Genomic DNA, 20823 nt, shown 5'->3' with positions numbered 1-20823 from the left:
TGCCCCCCCCCTCCGACTGCCCCCCCCCTCCGTCTGCCCGCCCCCCCCCCTCCGTCTGCCCGCCCGCCCCCCCTCCGTCTGCCCGCCCCCCCCCCTCCGTCTGCCCGCCCCCCCCCCTCCGTCTGCCCGCCCCCCCCCCTCCGTCTGCCCGCCCCCCCCCCTCCGTCTGCCCGCCCCCCCCCCTCCGTCTGCCCGCCCCCCCCCCTCCGTCTGCCCGCCCCCCCCCCCTCCGTCTGCCCGCCCCCCCCCCCCTCCGTCTGCCCGCCCCCCCCCCTCCGTCTGCCCGCCCCCCCCCTCCGTCTGCCCGCCCCCCCCTCCGTCTGCCCGCCCCCCCCCTCCGTCTGCCCGCCCCCCCCCCTCCGTCTGCCCGCCCCCCCCCTCCGTCTGCCCGCCCCCCCCCCTCCGTCTGCCCGACCCCCCCCCGTCTCCCCGCCCCCCCCCCCTCCGTCTCCCCGCCCCCCCCTCCGTCTCCCCGCCCCCCCCCCTCGGTCTCCCCGCCCCCCCCCCTCCGTCTCCACACACCACCACCACCACCCCCCTCCGTCTCCTACACGGGTAGCAGGGGTTGTGTGGCGTGGGCTGGGCGGTTTTTTAGGTTAGATTGCCTTGGGCAAGTACAGAAAGGGCAACAGCCTCAACGGGTGCAGGGCAAAGTCAGAACATGCGGGGACCAAGCAGCAATCGGTATTGTAATTGTAAACTGTCGAAGCTGCATTGGTAAAGTACCGGAACTTCAAGCCCTGATAGAAAGCACCGAAGCCGAAATAGTTATAGGTACAGAAAGCTGGTTGAAGCCAGAGATAAATTCTGCCGAAATTTTTACAAAGGTACAGACGGTGTTAAGAAAGGATAGATTGCATGCAACCAGTGATGGAGTGTTCATCGCTGTTAGTAGTAGTTTATCTTGTAGTGAAATAGAAGTGGTTAGTTCCTGTGAATTATTATGGGTGGAGGTTACACTCAACAACCGAGCTAGGTTAATAATTGACTCCTTTTACCGACCTCCCGACTCAGCAGCATTAGTGGCAGAACAACTGAGAGAAAATTTGGAATACATTTCACATAAATTTTCTCAGCATGTTGTAGTCTTAGGTGGAGATTTCAATTTACCAGATATAGACTGGGACACTCAGATGTTTAGGACGGGTGGTAGGGACAGAGCATCGAGTGACATTATACTGAGTGCACTATCCGAAAATTACCTCGAGCAATTAAACAGAGAACCGACTCGTGGAGATAACATCTTGGACCTACTGATAACAAACAGACCCGAACTTTTCGACTCTGTAGGTACAGAACAGGGAATAAGTGATAATAAGGCCGTTGCAGCATCCCTGAATATGGAAGTTAGTAGGAATATAAAAAAAGAGAGGAAGGTTTATCTGTTTAGCAAGAGTAATAGAAGGCAGCTTTCAGACTACCTAACAGATCAAAATGAAAATTTCTGTTCCGACACTGACAATGTTGAGTGTTTATGGAAAAAGTTGAAGGCAATCGTGAAATGCGTTTTAGACAGGTACGTGCCGAGTAAAACTGTGGGGCACGGGAAAAACCCACCGTGGTACAACAACAAGGTTAGGAAACTACTGCGAAAGCAAAGAGAGCTTCACTCTTAAGTTTAAATGCAACCAAAACCTCTCAGACAAACAGAAGCTAAACGATGTCAAAGTTAGCGTAAGGAGGGCTATGCGTGAAGCGTTCAGTGAATTCGAAAGTAAAATTCTATGTACCGACTTGACAGAAAATCCTAGGAAGTTCTGGTCTTATGTTAAATCAGTAAGTGGCTCAAAACAGCATATCCAGACACTCCGGGATGATGATGGCATTGAAACAGAGGATGACACGCGTAAAGCTGAAATACTAAACACCTTTTTCCAAAGCTGTTTCACAGAGGAAGACCACACTGAAATTCCTTCTCCAAATCCTCACACCAACGAAAAAATGGCTGACATCGAAATAAGTGTCCAGGGAATAGAAAAGCAACTGGAATCACTCAACAGAGGAAAGTCCACTGGACCTGACGGGATACCAATTCGATTCTACGCAGAGTACGCGAAAGAACTTGCCCCCCTTCTAACAGCCGTGTACCGCAAGTCTCTAGAGGAACGGAAGGTTCCAAATGATTGGAAAAGAGCATAGGTAGTCCCAGTCTTCAAGAAGGGTCGTCGAGCTGATGCGCAAAACTATAGACCTATATCTCTGACGTCGATCTGTTGTAGAATTTTAGAACATGTTTTTTGCTCGAGTATCATGTCGTTTTTGGAAACCCAGAATCTACTATGTAGGAATCAACATGGATTCCGGAAACAGCGATCGTGTGAGACCCAACTCGCTTTATTTGTTCGTGAGACACAGAAAATATTAGATACAGGCTGCCAGGTAGATGCTATTTTTCTTGACTTCCGGAAGGCGTTCGATACAGTTCCGCACTGTCGCCTGATAAACAAAGTAAGAGCCTACGGAATATCAGACCAGCTGTGTGGCTGGATTAAAGAGTTTTTAGCAAACAGAACACACCATGTTGTTATCAATGGAGAGACGTCTACAGACATTAAAGTAACCTCTGGCGTGCCACAGGGGAGTGTTATGGGACCATTGCTTTTCACAATATATATAAATGACCTAGTAGATAGTGTCGGAAGTCCCATGCGGCTTTTCGCGGATGATGCTGTAGTATACAGAGAAGTTGCAGCATTAGAAAATTGTAGCGAAATGCAGGAAGATCTGCAGCGGATAGGCACTTGTTGCAGGGAGTGGCAACTGACCCTTAACATAGACAAATGTAATGTATTGCGAATACATAGAAAGAAGGATCCTTTATTGTATGATTATTTGATAGCGGAACAAACACTGGTAGCAGTTACTTCTGTAAAATATCTGGGAGTAAGCGTGCGGAACGATTTGAAGTGGAATGATCATATAAAATTAATTGTTGGTAAGGCGGGTATCAGGTTGAGATTCATTGGGAGAGTCCTTAGAAAATGTAGTCCATCATCAAAGGAGGTAGCTTACAAAACACTCGTTCGACCTATACTTGAGTATTGCTCATCAGTGTGGGATCCGTACCAGATCGGGTTGACGGAGGAGATAGAGAAGATCCAAAGAAGAGCGGCGCGTTTCGTCACAGGGTTATTTGGTAACCGTGATAGTGTTACGGAGATGTTTAACAAACTCAAGTAGCAGACTCTGCTAGAGAGGCACTCTGCATCGCGGTGTAGCTTGCTCGCCAGGTTTCGAGAGGGCGCGTTTCTGGATGAGGTATCGAATATATTGCTTCCCCCTACTTATACCTCCCGAGGAGATCACGAATGTTAAATTAGAGAGATTAGAGCGTGCATGGAGGCTTTCAGACAGTCATTCTTCCCGCGAACCATACACGACTGTAACAGAAAAGGGAGGTAATGACAGTGGCACGTAAAGTGCCCTCCGCCACACACCGTTGGGTGGCTTGCGGAGTATAAATGTAGATGTAGATTAAGTCTCCTTCTTTTCCTCATTGCTGTTAATGGACTCGTGGTGTCCATCAGACCATTAGTCACCTCTGCTCTGTATGTGGATGATTTTGATATCTGGGCTGGTTCCCGCTTAGTGGCCTCTGTGGAGTGACAACTCCAGGGCGCCATCCAGCCTGCTTCCACGTGGACACTGTTTTCGGTTCTCTCACCTTGAATGGCAGGTGATGCATTTCTGTTGCCATTCTACGGTCTACCTTGACACCGAATACGTAACCATGGTCCTCCAGTTCCATTTCTTGGGTCTTTCATTTGACAACAGACTTACTTGGTTGTCCCCCATCTGCCTTCAGGTGATTGGCTACTTGTCTAACCATCACTATCCGATCTTTTCCTGCTCACTTTCGTACTCTTCTCTTCATAGCTTAGCAATGTCACCTGGGTGGGTCAGCCGATTAGGCCCTGCCACAGTCTCCACATTCCATCTTTTCCTGTTCTGCACGTTCTTTCCTGAATATACCTATTTGGTTAGTTCCTTGGCATTGGAGGCTCTCTTCTGAGTCCTCTGTGCAATTAAGGGGTCTCTGTCACATAGCGTTCTTCCCTTCACTCGCAGTGGGAATCTTCCATACCTGGTTGACCCATTGTTTTTACTGTATAAGTAGCCACTCCCCTTCATAGTTGCAGGGCCACAAAGAGGCTGGACTGTCACCACCTTTTAAACCTTCACAATAAATACACTCTCCCACTTGCATTGTCCCAAGTGTTAGTGGAAGACTCTAACTTTGTTACGTCCATCCTCGGTTTTCTTAAAGACTGTGGTTTGTCAGCCTAGCTTTAAATACCTGAATTTTATTCCAGAATTGGAGTCCCTCAGTTAGTGTTTGGGAGGCCTTTGGCCACACCTCTGTGCCAGCCAGGTTTTGCAACCTCCCCTTTTTCCATATTTTTGTCTGGTCTTTTGTGCTGTTTGTTTCTCGTTTTCTTGTCTTCTTCCCCCGATGTTGACACAATTATGGTATGGTGTGGGGACTGGGATGGGACAGCGATTGTGCCGATGTCAAGTCACATGTAGTGCCTCTGGTGCAACCCATTCTCACTCCTCCCTACCCTTTGTGTCACCCTGACAGTTCTTCTGCCTCTTTGTTTGCCCATTTTTCCTTTCACATCAACTGCACTGTGCTGTTGAAGTTCCTTAGTTTGTCAACTTGGACTGAACTTTTTTCTGCTTTATTTTATGTCAGCCTGCCTGTTTCTTCATTCTAAAACAAAAGTGTCCATTTTAATTATAATGTTGTTTACTTTGTGCTTTTGCTTCCTGTAAAAAATTGTGTGTGTTGTTCCTACTCCTGTTCAGTACAGGTCATCTTTAATGCCGTAATCTATCATTAGCCAGGTTGCTTGCTGCACCTTTTCCAATGAGTACCTGATTTCCTTCTCAAAATATCACTTGCACTTGATTTTATGACGCTTGTTACCAGATATTTTACACCTAAGTTTTCTTGTAACGTGTTCCCTTCGCCTCTCCTATGTAGCAAAAATTTTTTGTTGTTGCTAATTTAGTCTTAGTATCATTGCTGAGAGTCTGCTGCACACTGCTGTGTTGTGATGCTGTGTGAAGCTGACAGCTAACTGAAATTTCAAATCTTATGGTTTCTTCTTTAGCTTTTTACTTGTAATTTTCCAGTTCTCCTCATCTTCTTTCCTCTTTGATAAATCAAATAGAGTACACAATTTCTAAGTCTGCCAGAAGAGCATAAATCTTCCTGCATTGATTTAAAACTCTATTATCTTGTGTGCTTAATTTACAGCCTTCATAAGACCACCTTACCGAATACTTTAGTAACCCCCACACTAGCCACCCCAGTGAAAAACCAACCCGCAATCCTCTCATTGCTAAACTAATCTCAAGAAAGAACTGCTAAATACACAACAACAAATGGTATTTGTCTTCAGATGAGTTTTACAGCAAAAATTCATTAAAAATTGGTGCTGTCGCAACCTCCTGTTAAAGTTAGAAGGGTAATTTGGATGTGATCAGAGAAGACATTTGTGGTTACAAAGTCTCAGGACTGTGGCTTAGTGTCATAAACTTGTGGATTTGAATAGAACAGTCAGAAATGGATAATATATCTGTTAAGGGATTTATACCTCTGTTTGGAAATTGCGTTCAAAGGTCATCTTACTCCCAGACAGAAAAGTATCACACAAGGGTGGGTTGTGCGTAAGCAACTTCATAGACTCTCTCTCTCTCTCTCTCTCTCTCTCTCTCTCTCTCTCTCCCTCTCCCCCTCTCTCTCTCTCTCTCTCTCTCTCTCTCTCTCTCTCTCTGTCTGTCTGTCTGTCTGTCTGTGTGTAAAATGTTCTACACTGCCTAACAAAAGTGAAGCACCTAGAAGTTGAATGTTATTGTAACTTCATACACCTACAAACAATTGATATTCAGATGTAACGATGGTCCATTGTTGGACTGCGTGAAAATGTAAGGGCAGGCATACTCAGTGTCAAGATTCTGGTCAACCACATCTAACCATCACAATGGATGATCACTGTATAATGTACAAGAAACATTTTAATCCTTCACATCTGTGCCTGCCATCTCGCACCATCCGTTGGAGACCACCAGGAGTTGAGCAAGGGAATTTGTCCCATACATTGGCTGTTGTTAACACCACAATACGCCCCCAGGGCCTCGCACACTATGTAAATTACATTGCATGCCTATGGTAATCTCATTGTGTGCCTATGAAGTCTCGTCTCACTTGTGCAATGTGATTTATGACTTTGTCAGAAAGGCCACATTTTGTTGTAACTGATGGAAAGTATCAAGTAAAATGAAAGTAATACCTGGCATCCTCAGCAAAATGTTATGGGCCCTCATCTGTACTGGATCTATATAAATGATTTAGGAGACTATCTGAGCAGCTTTCTTAGTTAGTTTGCAGATGATGCTGTCATTTACAGTCTAGTAGAGTGATCAGAAAATTAAAACCAATTACAGAGAGATTTCAGTAAGATATCTATAGGGTGAAAAAAGTTGCAGTTGACTCTAAATAATGAGAAGTGTGAAGTCATCCACATGCATAGTAAATCCACTAAATTCTGTTTACCTGATAAACAACACAAATTTAAAGGCTGGGTCATGCCATGACAAGCTGTCTAGAGGTTCCTGCATGACCATCATGGGTTTGGTATGACTTTGTATGAACATTCCCACATGTTCCCAATAAACATCTGTAAGGTTTCACCTTCACCAATCCAATACTTGCAGAGATAGTCACTCTTTTGACCCCAGGTTTTCAGCAAATTTGGGACACATCATCTCTCGCAGTATTTTCTTGAAATAAACAAACAGAGGCCATCTTGTACAACTTTCTGCACTCTCTTAAGCCAAATAATAATAAAAAGATTTCTTGAGTAATTTTTATAGATATTAATTTGAAGCAAAGTCAGCTGAAAAGAGCCTCTAAAAAGGTGAAATTTAGCTTTATCTATGGAAATAATTGTGGTATAAACCTGAAACTTTGCGTGTAATAACTTTCCAATACAAGGTCATATAATGTAAAATTTCATTGTCTCTTTGCTTTCCAATTATTTATAAATCGAGGGCAAAGATGAGCATTTTTGTAACAGTGGCAAATGTGGATATTTTTTGCCAACTTTTACAAAAAGGATTTTGTGCAAACTCTTCTATACTGTTTTCATTAGAAAGACCATGTTGTAACTAAACAAACATTTCATTTTGCAATGAAAGAGCGTATATGGCCCTAAAAAGAAAAGCAGGTGGAAGTATGTTCGAAAAACACCCATATTCTACTGGTACTCAAATCTAATATATCTTATGTTCTACAGTTGTGTAGTATTCTTTGAGGAATGTTATTTTTTTGCTGTAATAACTACAGAACCAAAGTGGTTATAAATGTCAAAATTTAACTGTGCATTGTTTGTGAAATTGTTGCATAACAGCTGCAACATCCATTGTATAAACTGCCTTAACTCTTACACTATTGTCACATTTTGTTTGGTGAAGTTCAGAGTAGACTGTCTGACAATTTTGTAAAGGATTCATGTTATAGAATTTTGGATATGTCATTTCATTGTGCAATGCTTTTGACATGCTAGTTTAATTGTGGTTTGAAACATCCTGTACCTCAAACCACAATTAAAGTACAGGGTATTGAAAAACTTTACAACTTTGAAAATTCATATAAATTAACTCATAGAATCTACAGAGATGATTGTAGTATCAGTTTGTAGGGTAATACATAAAGTTTTGTCTCACCTAGTTCGCTAGTGCCGAATCACACCGTAAGGAGCGCTAGCGGCAGTTGCGTTAAAGATGGCTGACTTCACTGGAATCAAGTGTGCGAGCTGTGTGTTTTGCTTTGAAGAATAAAAGTCGGCGACAACAATTCAGTGTAATTTCCGTACCAAGTATGCTAGAGATCCTACTGCTAGGCTTACAATTTATGAGTGGCATAAATGTTTTGTCAAAACAGGGTGCTCGGTAAGACATGGGAAATCATCAGGTCGTCCAAGCACATCTGACGACATGTTGAGGGAGTGGGACAACATTTCGTCAACAGCCCTACGAAATTGACCCGGTGTGCATCTCGCGACCTGCAAATCCCACATACGACTGTTTGGCATATGTTGAGAGACCGTTTGCATTTGAAACCGTACAGACTGATGATTGTACGAGCAATAAGACACTGATAAAATCGGTCACGAGAACTTCTGTCGGATATGTTAAATAGGTTACTTGAGGATGAACATTTCTTGGACAAAATCATCTTTCCTGACGAGTTGATGTGGCAAGGGTAACACACACAACAGTAGGATTTGGGGCAGCAAAAATCCATATCAAACATTACAACATATTCATGATAACCCTAAACTTAATTTTTGTCGTGTATTGAGCCAGAATAAAGTGTACAGCCCCTTTTTTCCGTGAGAGAACCATCAACGAGAAAGTGTACCTGGATATGTTACAACAATTTTTGATATCACAGATCGATGAGGATGACCAAGAACAAAATGCAAGGTGGTACACCACACCACTACCTGGCTGATGACTGGGATTTTCTCAGTGGTCACTTTCCAGGTCAATAGACTGGCCCTGATGACACCACTCATTTTTTTTATTTATGGGATTCATCAAGGATATCGTGTTTGTACCTCCTGTGCCAGGCTCTCTACCTGAACGTAGATCAAGAATTTACATCGCCCCTGAGAAAGTTACACCTGCAATGTTACAGCAAGTTTGGGAGGAAATTGACTTCCAGTGGGATGTGTGCAGGATAACCAACGGAAGCCACATACAACACCTTTAGTTTGAGGTAAAAGAACTTGATGTGTTTCTGTACAAAAAGTACTAAACCCAGCTCTGTATATTCTTTCAGTTAATTTTTATGAATTTCTAAATTTGTAAAGTCCTTTCTGAAACACCCTGTATAGCATATTCTGCATCCGCATAGTTTGTGGCTATGTGAAACATGAGTGTACGGATGGAAAATCGTAGACCACTGCTGGTTTCTTTTAACGTGAGAAAACTGGCACCCCATTGCAATATGGACCATGCCCAATAGCTGTGCAGTAGCAGCCATAAGTGGGTTTTTGTGCTCAGAATCCAAAGCAGCCTGATGATATATTTCTGTAAGTGTTATAATATTGTATACCTCTTTAGCAACTGTATCTGAATGTACCAAAATAATCAGCAACCAGTTGCAGAAAAGAATCTTATTTACTTAATAGGTTTCAGAGACCTAGTACCCATCTTCAGGAGGCTATAACTATCACATTATTTACAAGTGTCATGCATCATATTGCTGTAGTCATGTGGTTCATAGCACCTGTACAATAATTCTATAAGGAAGCCAAACAAGTGCAGACATTGTGCCAGAAATGGGGCCAGTCAACCGATAAGCACCAATTTTCATTATATTGTGCTTTCAAATATACTGTTTTTTTACCTAACCTCAATCCTATGTTTCCTAACATACTCCTTAATTTATATTTATCATTGCCATTTATGTTTTTTATTGGTTTCCTGTACACACAGTGTAATCATTTGCCATATTCATTTATGTACATTCTTCATTATTCCACATTTGCTTTCATTCTTCTCTGTTGCTGTTTTAGGTGCTGAAGGTTCTAGTGAAAACAGACAAGGGGGGCCGCAAAACTGTGGAATACCTGATACATTTCCAGGTTGGTATCATGTAGGACATATCTATTACATTAAAGAATAAATGCTGTAAAAGATTATTTAGCAGCCTAGGACTACCGAATGTTGTCATGTATGACCAGATTCACAAACAATCTTACGTTAGATATTTTCTTATAATACTGAAGTCCTGATTCAGGGTTTCAGTAGCATTGGTGGATTCATGCTAAAGGTAATGGTACTTCAAAACAGAATGAATAAAATGATGGTCTGAGGCAAAAACTATAGGGGCCAAGAGGTTAAAGCAACTTCCCATCTAAGAAATTCTGATCTAATGAAATGGCTGAAAGAATCTAAATCATGGGCATTCTAAAGCAGGCCTCTAGGTGAACTATTTTTTCATCAAGATGATTCGAAACCCACAAGTGAAACTTAGGGCAGAGAGAGTTATGTACTTTAATTCTGTTAGTCTTCAGCTTATATCTTTGGGCATATACTCCTGAACAATTAAATAAGATTTGGCTTCTCTCTCTCTCTCTCTCTCTCTCTCTCTCTCTCTCTCTCTCAATAGTTTGGCATGTCATCGGGTGGAATTATTAACCAACACACTGCACCTCTAGGTAGTGAACTTTCATGTGTCACTACACCAAATGCATACAGTGAATTCTTGATTTGGGCAAACATAGCAAGGCCAAAGTCAGCTACTGTATTTTGTAGTAGCAGACAGACAGGCTTCAGTGCAGTAAATCACTTACTAATTCAGTGTTGAATAGTGACAGCTATTCCACAGAGAATTATCTTCATGCTATGGAGTGCAGATCTCCCCACATGTATAATTGCTTAATTAATGTCAGAGGATGCTGGAGGCACAAAATGGCTGTCACTGGATGCTTAAAATATGGAAAAATATGGATCTGTTAGTTGTGCCATGTTTGTGCACACTGATTTCAAGGTTAGAGCATTTCAAAAGCCACAGTGTGATGCGTCCTGATTGCCAACAAGACACTTCTCAGCTTGGCAGTGGTCTTTTATTTGTGAAATATTTGCACAGAATGAAATTGGGTCCCTGATTTTTTTTCTGCCATTATTTATCGTGGGTACACAATGCTGGAACATTAGACTCAATCACGTGATTCGGACTGTTCGCATACAGCACCCCACAGGTATCCATTACCTTCAGAAAGACGATTTGCCACCACATTCTTCCCAGATAGTTGAAGTGGTTTGACACCCTCGTCCCAGTCCCCTGAAGGGGTTCATTCCTTCCTTACATGCTTACGTCTATACTCTGCAAACAAAGAGGTGCATGGCAGAGGATACATCCCATTGTACCAGTTATTTGGGTCTCTCCCACTCCATTGATGAATGGAGTGTGGGAAGAATGATTGTTTGAATGCCTCTGTGTATGTAGTAATTATTCAGATCTTACCCTCACGATCCCTTTGTAAGTGATACGGAGGGGTTGTAGTATATTCCTAGAGTCGTCATTCAAAGCTGGTTCATGAAACTTTGTTAACAGACTTTCTCAGGATAGTTTACGTCTGTCTTAAACAGTCTTGCAGTTCAGTTCCTTCAGTATCTCTGTGACACTGTCCCTAGGATTAAACAAACCAGTGACCATTCTTACTGCCCTTCTCTGTATATTTTCAGTATCCCCTGTTAGCCCTATCTGGTAAGAGTCCCCACACTTGATCAGTATACTACAACTGGGTGCACGAGACCGAAGTCTAAAACTTGCTTTACAAATGACTGAGTCTATGTGATCATTCCATTCCATATCCCTACAAAGTGTTATGCCCAGGTATTCGCACAAATTGCCTGATTCCAACTGTGACTCTTTGACATTATAGTCACAGGAAACTTAAGTTTTCTCGTTTCGTGAAATTTACAATTTTACATTTCTGAACCGAAAGCAAGTTGCCAATCATTGCACTACTTTGAAATCTTACCAATATTTGACTGAATATTTATGCAGCTGTTTTCAGATAGTACTCATTATAGGGTACTGCATCATCTACCAAATGCCTGAGGTTACTACTATCTGCAAGCTCATTAATATACTACATGAACAGCAAGGGTCCCAACACACTTTCCTGGGGCACACCCGTCTACATCTGACAGTGAATCTCCATCCAAGATAACATGCTGTGTCCTCCCTACCAAAAATTCCTCAGTCCAGTCACCAATTTAAATTGATACTTCATATGATCATATTTTTGACAAGTGGTTATGAGTCAACTGCTCTGCAGAAATCAAGAAATATTGCATCTACCTGCCTGGATCCAAAGCTTTCAGTACGTCATGTGAGAAGAGTGCAAGTTGGGTTTCATGTGACCAATGTTTTTGTAATCCATGCTGGTTGGCATTGAGGAAGTCATTCTGTTAAATACCTCATTATGTTTGAGCTCAGAATAAGCTCTAAGATTATACAACAAATCTGTCAGAGATGCTGGACAGTAGTTTTGTGGATCACTTCTACTATCCTTCTTGTAGACGGATGTGACCTGTGCTTTTTGCCAAGAATGGGGCACCGTTTTTTGTTAGAGGGATGTACAATAGATTGTAGTTAGAAGAGGGACTAACTCAGCTGCAAATTCAGTATAGAATCTGACAGGGAAACCATAGGGCCCAGAGCTTCATTCAGTTTAAAAAGTTTCAGCTGGTTCTCAACAACGCTGACACTAGCACTTACTTTGTTCATCTTTTCAGTGGTACGAGGATTAAATTGGGGCAGTTATCCTGGGTATTCCTCTGTAAAGGAACATATGAAAATGGAATTAAGCATTTTAGTTTTTGCTTTGCCGTAGTTCCTCTACATGCTCTTGTCCTATGCTGAAAGTTTAAAGTTCCTCGTTGAGATATGACACTACTGATTTTAATTTACTGAAAATTATGTATATAAAGTCTGCAGGAGCCAGATCAGGGGAATACGGAGGGTGTTCAAGAACAGTCACCATCTTGTGCACCAGGAATTGGAGCTCACAGATAGCGCAGTTTGCAAGGGCATTGTCTTAGAGCAACATCCATTTACCAGTCCTGTGCAACTCTGGCCGAACCTGCCAGATACGTTGTAGCAATTGATTCAAAATGGGCTGGTAAAATGCAACATTAATGCTTTGACCTGCAGGAATAAATTCCTTGTGGATGCCATTGTTGTCGAAGAAGGCGATCAGTGTTTTCACCTTGGATTTTTGCAGGCAGCTTTTCTTTGGTTGTGGAGAAGATGGTGAACATCATGACATAGATTGCTGTTTTGATTTGGTATCGAACTGGTAGTACCACGTCCCATCTTCCGTGATGATTGTGTTCAGAAGCAATGGATCCTGGTCACACATGGAAATAAAAGCACAAGAAGTTTCCATCTGTTTTGCTTTCTGCTAGTCTATGAGCTTGGGCGGCACAAATTGGGAGCAGATCTTCCACTTACTAAATCATAACGGACAATGGTGTGCACTGTGTCCTTGTTAATGCCCAATTCCTCTGTAATCAATCTGAGATTCCGTCGCCTATTTTGTGCCAGTATTTGTCGCACTTTCTCAATCTTTACTGGGGTTCTGCTTGTCGATGGCCAGCCTGAATGTGGCTCATTCTCAGTTGTTTCCTTTCCTTCACGGAAGAGCTTAAACAATTCATAAACACATTTTCCGCTCACAGCTTCCTTCCCCTACACCTGCACCAACATTCCATGTGTCTCCGTTGCAGTCTTCCCCAATTTGTAGCAGAACTTGTTTACGTGTTGGTCTATTGTGCTGTGACACTTCCTCTCGCACTGACTACGTTCAACTGGTCGCAGTATGTTTATGCAGTTAGTCACATGCAGTGCATGCTGTGTATAGATTGTCAAGTCCCTGAAGGCCCATACACATGCATGCACACATGCGCCAAGTTACCGATCAGATCACCATTCACTGAACTTCCTAGACACACCACGTGTGATGCATGCTTGTTATAGTTTTGTATAAGAGGAACTGACAAGGGTTCTGAGATTTGGCCATATTTTTTCCTGTCAAAGCTGCAATTGTAACCTCTGACTATCCTATTCGTTCCCTCAAGGGACGAGCTAATGTACAGGCTTTGCAGTCCTGAAAGTCCCAGCCTGTGAGGTGGTCAGCACTACCCCACCCTCCTCACTGTCTATTCTGGGTGTGGTGTAGCAACCACTGAGGGGTGTGGCAGCAGAATGTTGTGTGTCTGGGAGAATGGGGATCTGCAACTGGTAATTACATGAAAGATCCTACCCCCCCCCCCCTCTCCATACGTACCCCTGCCAAGAAATATTGGCCTTTGTTGATGTTAATTGCAATTGTCACAATTTCAGTGAAACAAAACTGTTTGAAAGATCATCGTTTTAGCCAGTCAACTAGGTTCATAAGTTTCATATTTGATCAGGCTCACATGGCCACCACATTTGTGAATCATTAAAATATGAGCACTTAAAGCCATATACATTTTAGGGACGAACTGTGAAAAGCAGGATGAAGACATCCTGTGTCCAACAATTTTATATAGTATTGATGCCGGCCAGTTTAGTTTACAAGTGATGGTTTAAATTTTTTACGTAGAGAGATTTGGTACGATGCACTGTTCAGACATCAGACTAGTAGCAGGAACTTGATGAAAAGGCTCTATCCCTGGTTTCTGTATCAAGTGGCAGCAACATATTGACAATGTGATGGAATTTCCTGGCCCTTGCAAAACATATTTAAACCTAAGTTGGCCAAAGAGTCTCAATCGTACGTAATCATTGCTCACCCTTCAACAGAAAGACTATGTTTGGACCGCCCACTGGCTACAAGTCCATCACGGATCTGGGTTAAGCAATGTGGAGTGGAGGAAAAACATAATTGGGCTCCAGCTTCTATCTCAGCAGCAGCAGATTTCAGCACAATGTTTAGTCTGTGAGTTGCAATAAGATGCTGTCAAGAAGTGACCCATTTTATTTACTATCTCCCGATTGGTCCACTGCAATGACCACCCTCATTGTGCCACCATTGAGGGTACCCTTACCCTTGGTAGAGTGAGGGGTTGCTTTAGATTGTGGCAGGCAGTCAAAGATCTTCCTGGGGGGCCAATCGAAAGGCCTCCCTGGTTCACCTGGCAAAAAGATTTCAGATGCTATCTATGGCTGATAAAGATCTTCAACCAGATGCAGTTGTGTGCCCTGTTTCAGAGGAAGCCTCTCAGCCCACAAGATGTGGTGATTCACAGACTGGTATTACTGGTAGTTGGGAGCTCCACTGTTAGACAAGTAATGTGGCCGCTTAGGGATACGGCTGCCAAGGAGGGGAAAAAATGCAGTATGTAGTGCACAGAATGGAGGAGTCATTCCATATGCGGAACGGGTGCTTCTCAATGTCATGAAGAACAAGGGAGCAGGCAACTGCAGGTGATGGCTCCTGTCTAACGATTTGTGTTGCTTTGGATTTGAAGAGGTTGTCTCTAGTTTTGGGTGGCTGTCTGAGTTGGCAAAGGTTGCCAGTCCTGCTAATGAGAGAAAGGTGGAGCTCATCTATAGCATTGTCAACAGTACCAGCTGTGGATCATTGGTACAGAGCAGAGTGGAGGACCTGAATGAGAAGCTCAGATGGTTCTGTGATCATGCAGGATGCACAGATTCCTCAACTTGTGCAATAGTTATGGGAGATTCACAAAGGGTGTAGATAGTAGACAAGTCAACAATAAGTATTATGATTGTAATTCGTCGTAACTGTGTTACAGAAGAACCAGACCTCCAAATGCTTAACAGAAAGCACTGAAGCTGAAATAGTTACACATACTGAAAAGTGGCTAAAGCCAGATACTAGCTTAGCCAAATTTTTTACAAACGACCTAATGGTGTTTAGAGAGGATGGGTAAGTACTGTTTGTGGTGGAGTGTTTGTTGCTGTTAGTAGTAGTTTATCTTGTATTGAAAATGAAGGAGATAGTTCCTGAGAGTTAGTATAGGTAGGGGTTGTACTTGACAACCAGACTAAATTAAAATTAGTTCCTTTCACTAACCTCCCCCATCTCTCCTCAACTTGGATGATAAAGTTGCTGAGCACTTCAAAGAAAACTTTAGAGTCTCATTTCATGTAGGTACCCCACTCACACAATTACAGCTGGTGGTGACTTTGAAACAGCTTAAATCATTTAGTAAAGGCAAGTCCTGTGGACCAGATCATATACCAATTTGTTTTCTTTGTAGTAAGCTGACATAATAGCCTCATACTTCTCAATAATGTACAACTGCTTGCTTAATGGAAGATATGTATCTGAAGACTGGAAAGTTGCACAGGTCACACCAGTAATCGAGAAAAGAAGTAGGAGTAATCCAGTGAAATACATGTCCATGTCACTGACAGTGATTTGCAGTATGAGTTCGAAACACACACAGTGTTTTGAATATCATGCATTACCTGGAAGAAAAGTCTATAGACACGTAGTCAGCACAGTCAAAAAATATCGTTGTTGTGAAACACAATCAACCCTTCATTCACACAAAATAACGAGTGCTATTGATGGGATCTCAAATTTTTCCCATATTTCTAGCTTTGCAGAAGGCTTTTTGATACCATTTCTCACGAGCGACTTCTACTCAGATTGTGTGTCTGTGGAGTATCGCATCAGCTGAGACTAGATTAATGATTTCTGCCAGAAAGGTCACAGTTCATAGTAATTGGCAAAAAGACATAGAGTAAAACAGAGGTGATATCTGACATTCCCCAAGGAAGTGTTTCAGGCCTCTGCTGTTCCTATCTAATGTGTTAACAAACAATTTAGGAGAAAATCTTAAGCAGTCCTCCTTAGATTGTGTGCAGATGATGCTGTCATCTACTCTCTAGCAAAATTATAAGATATAATCGATTGGAAAATGATTTAAATAAGGTGCAAAAAGTGGCATTGCTTCTAAATAATGGCAGGTATCAAGTCGTCCACATGAATACTAAAATGGAATCCATTAAATTTCATTTACACGATAAATCACATGAATTTTATTGGCAGAACACAGAGAATGTGCAACAGGTCTACTAAAAGGACTGCCTATGTTATACTTGTCTGTCATATGGATTGATGGAAGACACGGAAAAAGTCCAAAGAAAGGAAGTTTTTCTGTTGGAAGTTTTCTGTTATCACACACACACACACACAGGAGAGAGAGAGAGAGAGAGAGATCATTAAACCATAGGTATTTTTTTGTTGCAGCAAGAGCTTTTCATGAAATTTTGGTCACCAACTTTCTCCTCTGAACGCAAAGATGTTTTATTGACACCCACAGACATAAGGAGGAATAATCACTGCAATAAAACAGGAGAAATTGGAGCATGCACATAAAGATTTAAGTGATAGTTTAGTCCGAAGAGGATTCACTGAACCCTCTGCCTAGGACCTCAGTGTCAATGGTAGAATAGTTTGTGCTTTCAGACAATAGATATCAAGCTTTTCTCAAGTTAAAGCAAGCAGCCACCTTCACAGATTATATGACACAGGATTAATTTTAAGTTGAATGCATACAAGAAGTTGAATACTACAAATTGTACATTCTATTGTATGTTAAGTGAGCACTATGATGTAATGATTTTCTCGCACCTCCAAGCAAAGGTACCTTGTTGGTCATTCTATTGTTTCCAGAGGTAATGCTCTATGGAACTGCTTACCAGCAGAAGTAAGTCTTCAGTGCCAAGTTGTATGTGATACTGATGGTTCTCAAGCAGATGTGGTGTGCTCATACATGTTGTTGTTGTTGTTGTTGTTGGTGGTGGTGGTGGTGGTGGTGGTGGTGGTGGTGGTCGTCGTCTTCAGTCCTGAGACTGGTTTGATGCAGCTCTCCATGCTACTCTATCCTGTGCAAGCTTCTTAATCTCCCAGTAACTACTGCAACCTACGGTACATCCTTCTGAATCTGCTTACTATATTCATCTGTTGGTTTTCCTCTATGATTTTTACCCTCCACGCTGCCCTCCAGTACTAAATTGGTGATCCCTTGATGCCTCAGAACATGGCCTACCAACGGTCCCTTCTTCTTGTCAAGTTGTGCCACAAACTCCTCTTCTCCCCAGTGCTATTCAATACCTCCTCATGAATTATGTGATCTACTCATTTAATCTTCAGCATTCTTCTGTAGCACCACATTTCAAAAGCTTCTATTCTCTTCTTGTCCAAACTATTGATCGTCCATATTTCACTTCCATACATGGCTACACTCCATACAAATACTTTCAGAAACGACTTCCTGACACTTAAATCAATACTCGATGTTAGCAAATTTCTCTTCTTCAGAAACACTTTCCTTGCCATTGCCAGTCTACATTTTATATCCTCTCTACTTCGACCGTCATCAGTTATTTTGCTCCCCAAATAGCAAAACTCCTTTACTACTTTAAGTGTCTCATTTCCTAATCTAATTCCCTCAGCACCACCCGACTTAATTCGACTACATTCCATTATCCTCATTTTGCTTTTGTTGATGTTCATCTTATATCCTCCTTTCAAGACACTGCCCATTCCATTCAACTGCTCTCTTATATCCTTTGTTTTGCATAAACGGTGCCCTCAATGAACTAGGTACTGCCTCATTGTTCCTTTCAACACAGGTAAATTGGCGACAGTACACTGTGCTGGTTCACAGAGGGTTGTTTGATCTTTAAGGCTGAAAGTGCTGGGGAAATAAAACGCTATTCTCTGACGTCTTCAGAATTGCGCTGAGACCCACACGATAATTGTATTTTTTAAGTATTCTGGTACGTGAAATTCTGAATTCGGATATCAATTTCCCAAACTAGTTTGATGCACCTCTCAAAAATACCCAAGAAAATAGACTTTAAAGTTAAGTACAAAATATATAAAGATGGAAAAAATTAATTGGTAATGTGTTTTTAATTCAAACAATCTTTGTGTTAGTATTTTTGCGTGCAATATGAAATTAGAAAAATAACTGTGTAATTGTCATAAAATTAGCATTAATTTGGTGAATTTTATGTGTAAATGTTGTAGGTACTTGAACTGAATGGAAAACAAAACAAGAAACATAATGACTGAAACGAGACTTGAACCATCCATCTATCGGTTACCACTCTATTGCACTACAGATTGTTTTTTTTCATCTGTATGTTCACGGAAATGCTAATAGAACATGCACCTTTGTTTAAAAATTTGCATCACCTTGGAATAAAATCCGGGTCCCCTCCATGGCAGACAGGTATTCTACCATGCTGCCTATTGAAAAATTGAGCTTGCTTCGTGGTATTAAACACACTGGGAAAACTTCAAGGTTGGATTTTCATTAGTTTTTTTTAGTTGCACTGATCTAATTTTGAGGATTGATACTTGAATCCTGAATTTCACGTACCATAAATACAAAAAATAGTGAAAATCCGATTGCCTTGTTAAACCAATTCAGGATTCGGGAACAGAACTCTCAGGAAGTGCTAATGCCAGTGTTTGCTCCTTGTTTCAGGCAATTTTAGAACTCATATTTCTTTTTCTCCATTTCTTTAAGATGGTCTGGAGAGTTGTAGTGATATTAGTCATAACTTCTTTGTTATTTCATAATGCTTTTTCTTAAAGAAAGATGTCATAATTAATAAGACCAAGTAGGTGGGGCATGTAGTCAAAGTTATTTACTGAATGTCATTTCTTCCATGTTTAGATGAACTTCTCCATTCATCTTACTGGAAGATGGCTGGTTGTGGCTGAAATCTGCAGTTTCTAATTGAAATTGGGAGACTGTGAAAGAAAATAATTTTCAAAAAAAAATTTTTTATCTCTAGGCCAAAACATCACATATGCAGTGTGATATAAACAGTTGGTGATCCAAAAAAAAAGTTAAATTTACTTGTTGGTGGGAAGGAGGAGATTGAAAATAAGGGAAAACACATTGTCAGCTCATATGTAGTAAAATGTGTTTTCTTGTATTTGGTACATCCACAGTTCAAAATAATCATTCACAAAGTCCTGTACAGTAGAACACTATTCAATTTGGACAATCTACTACAATATTAATTGCAACATAAAAAAAGTCCATGCAGCATCAGTTGCATATTAATCAGCCATCTCAGAGTAGCACTTGCAACCTACGTCCTCAATTATTTGCTTGACGTATTCCAATCTCTGTCTTCCTCTACAGTTTTTGCCCTCTACAGCCCCCTCTAGTACCATGGAAGTCATTCCCTCATCTCTTACCAGATGTCCTATCATCCTGTCCCTTCTCCTTATGAGTGTTTTCCACATATTCCTTTCCTCTCCGATTCTGCGTAGAACCTCCTCATTCCTTACCTTATCAGTCCACCTAATTTTCAACATTCGTCTATAGCACCACATCTCAAATGCTTCGATTCTCTTCTGTTCTGGTTTTCCCACAGTCCATGTTTCACTACCATACAATGCTGTACTCCAGACGTACATCCTCAGAAATTTCTTCCTCAAATTAAGGCCGGTATTTGATATTAGTAGACTTCTCTTGGTCAGAAATGCCTTTTTTGCCATAGCGAGTCTACTTTTGATGTCCTCCTTGCTCCGTCCGTCATTGGTTATTTTACTGCCTAGGTAGCAGAATTCCTTAACTTGATTGACTTCGTGACCATCAATCCTGATGTTAAGTTTCTCACTGTTCTCATTTCTACTACTTCTCATTACCTTCGTCTTTCTCCGATTTACTCTCAAACCATACTGTGTACTCATTAGACTTTTCATTCCATTCAGAAGATCATTTAATTATTTTTCACTTTCACTCAGGATAGTAATGTCATCAGCGAATCGTATCATTAATATCCTTTCACCTTGTATTTTAATTCCACTCCTGAACCTTTCTTTTATTTCCATCATTGCTTCCTCGATGTACAGATTGAAGAGTAGGGGCGAAAGGCTACAGCCTTGTCTTACACCCTTCCTAATACGAGCACTTCGTTCTTGCTCGTCCACTCTTATTATTCGCTCTTGGTTGTTGTACATATTGTATATGACCCGTCTCTCCCTATAGTTTACCCCTACATTTTTCGGAATCTGGAACAGCTTGCACCATTTTATATTGTCGAACGCTTTTTCCAGGTCGACAAATCCTATGAAAGTGTCTTGATTTTTCTTTAGCCTTGCTTCCATTATTAGCCGTAACTTCAGAATTGCCTCTCTCGTCCCTTTACTTTCCCTAAAGCCAAACTGATCATCACCTAGCGCATTTTCAATTTTCTTTTCCATTCTTCTGTATATTATTCTTGTAAGCAGCTTCGAT

At 41.6% G+C, this 20823-nt stretch overlaps 1 protein-coding gene across 1 annotated transcript in view; it reads left to right on the top strand.

Moving 5' to 3' along the window:
* LOC124776509 (male-specific lethal 3 homolog) overlaps positions 1-20823 on the top strand; it is a 144780-nt gene that overhangs the window by 21593 nt on the left and 102364 nt on the right. The window contains exon 2 of the mRNA XM_047251531.1: positions 9594-9662. Coding sequence (XP_047107487.1) covers positions 9594-9662 — 69 coding nt within the window. The remainder of the gene's footprint in view (positions 1-9593; positions 9663-20823) is intronic.

This window comes from Schistocerca piceifrons, chromosome 2 (genome assembly GCF_021461385.2).
Source record: "Schistocerca piceifrons isolate TAMUIC-IGC-003096 chromosome 2, iqSchPice1.1, whole genome shotgun sequence".
In the NCBI taxonomy this organism is placed as follows: Eukaryota; Metazoa; Arthropoda; class Insecta; order Orthoptera; family Acrididae; genus Schistocerca; species Schistocerca piceifrons.
Note: the sequence above shows the minus strand (reverse complement) of the source record. Positions and strands in the feature narration are given on the sequence as shown.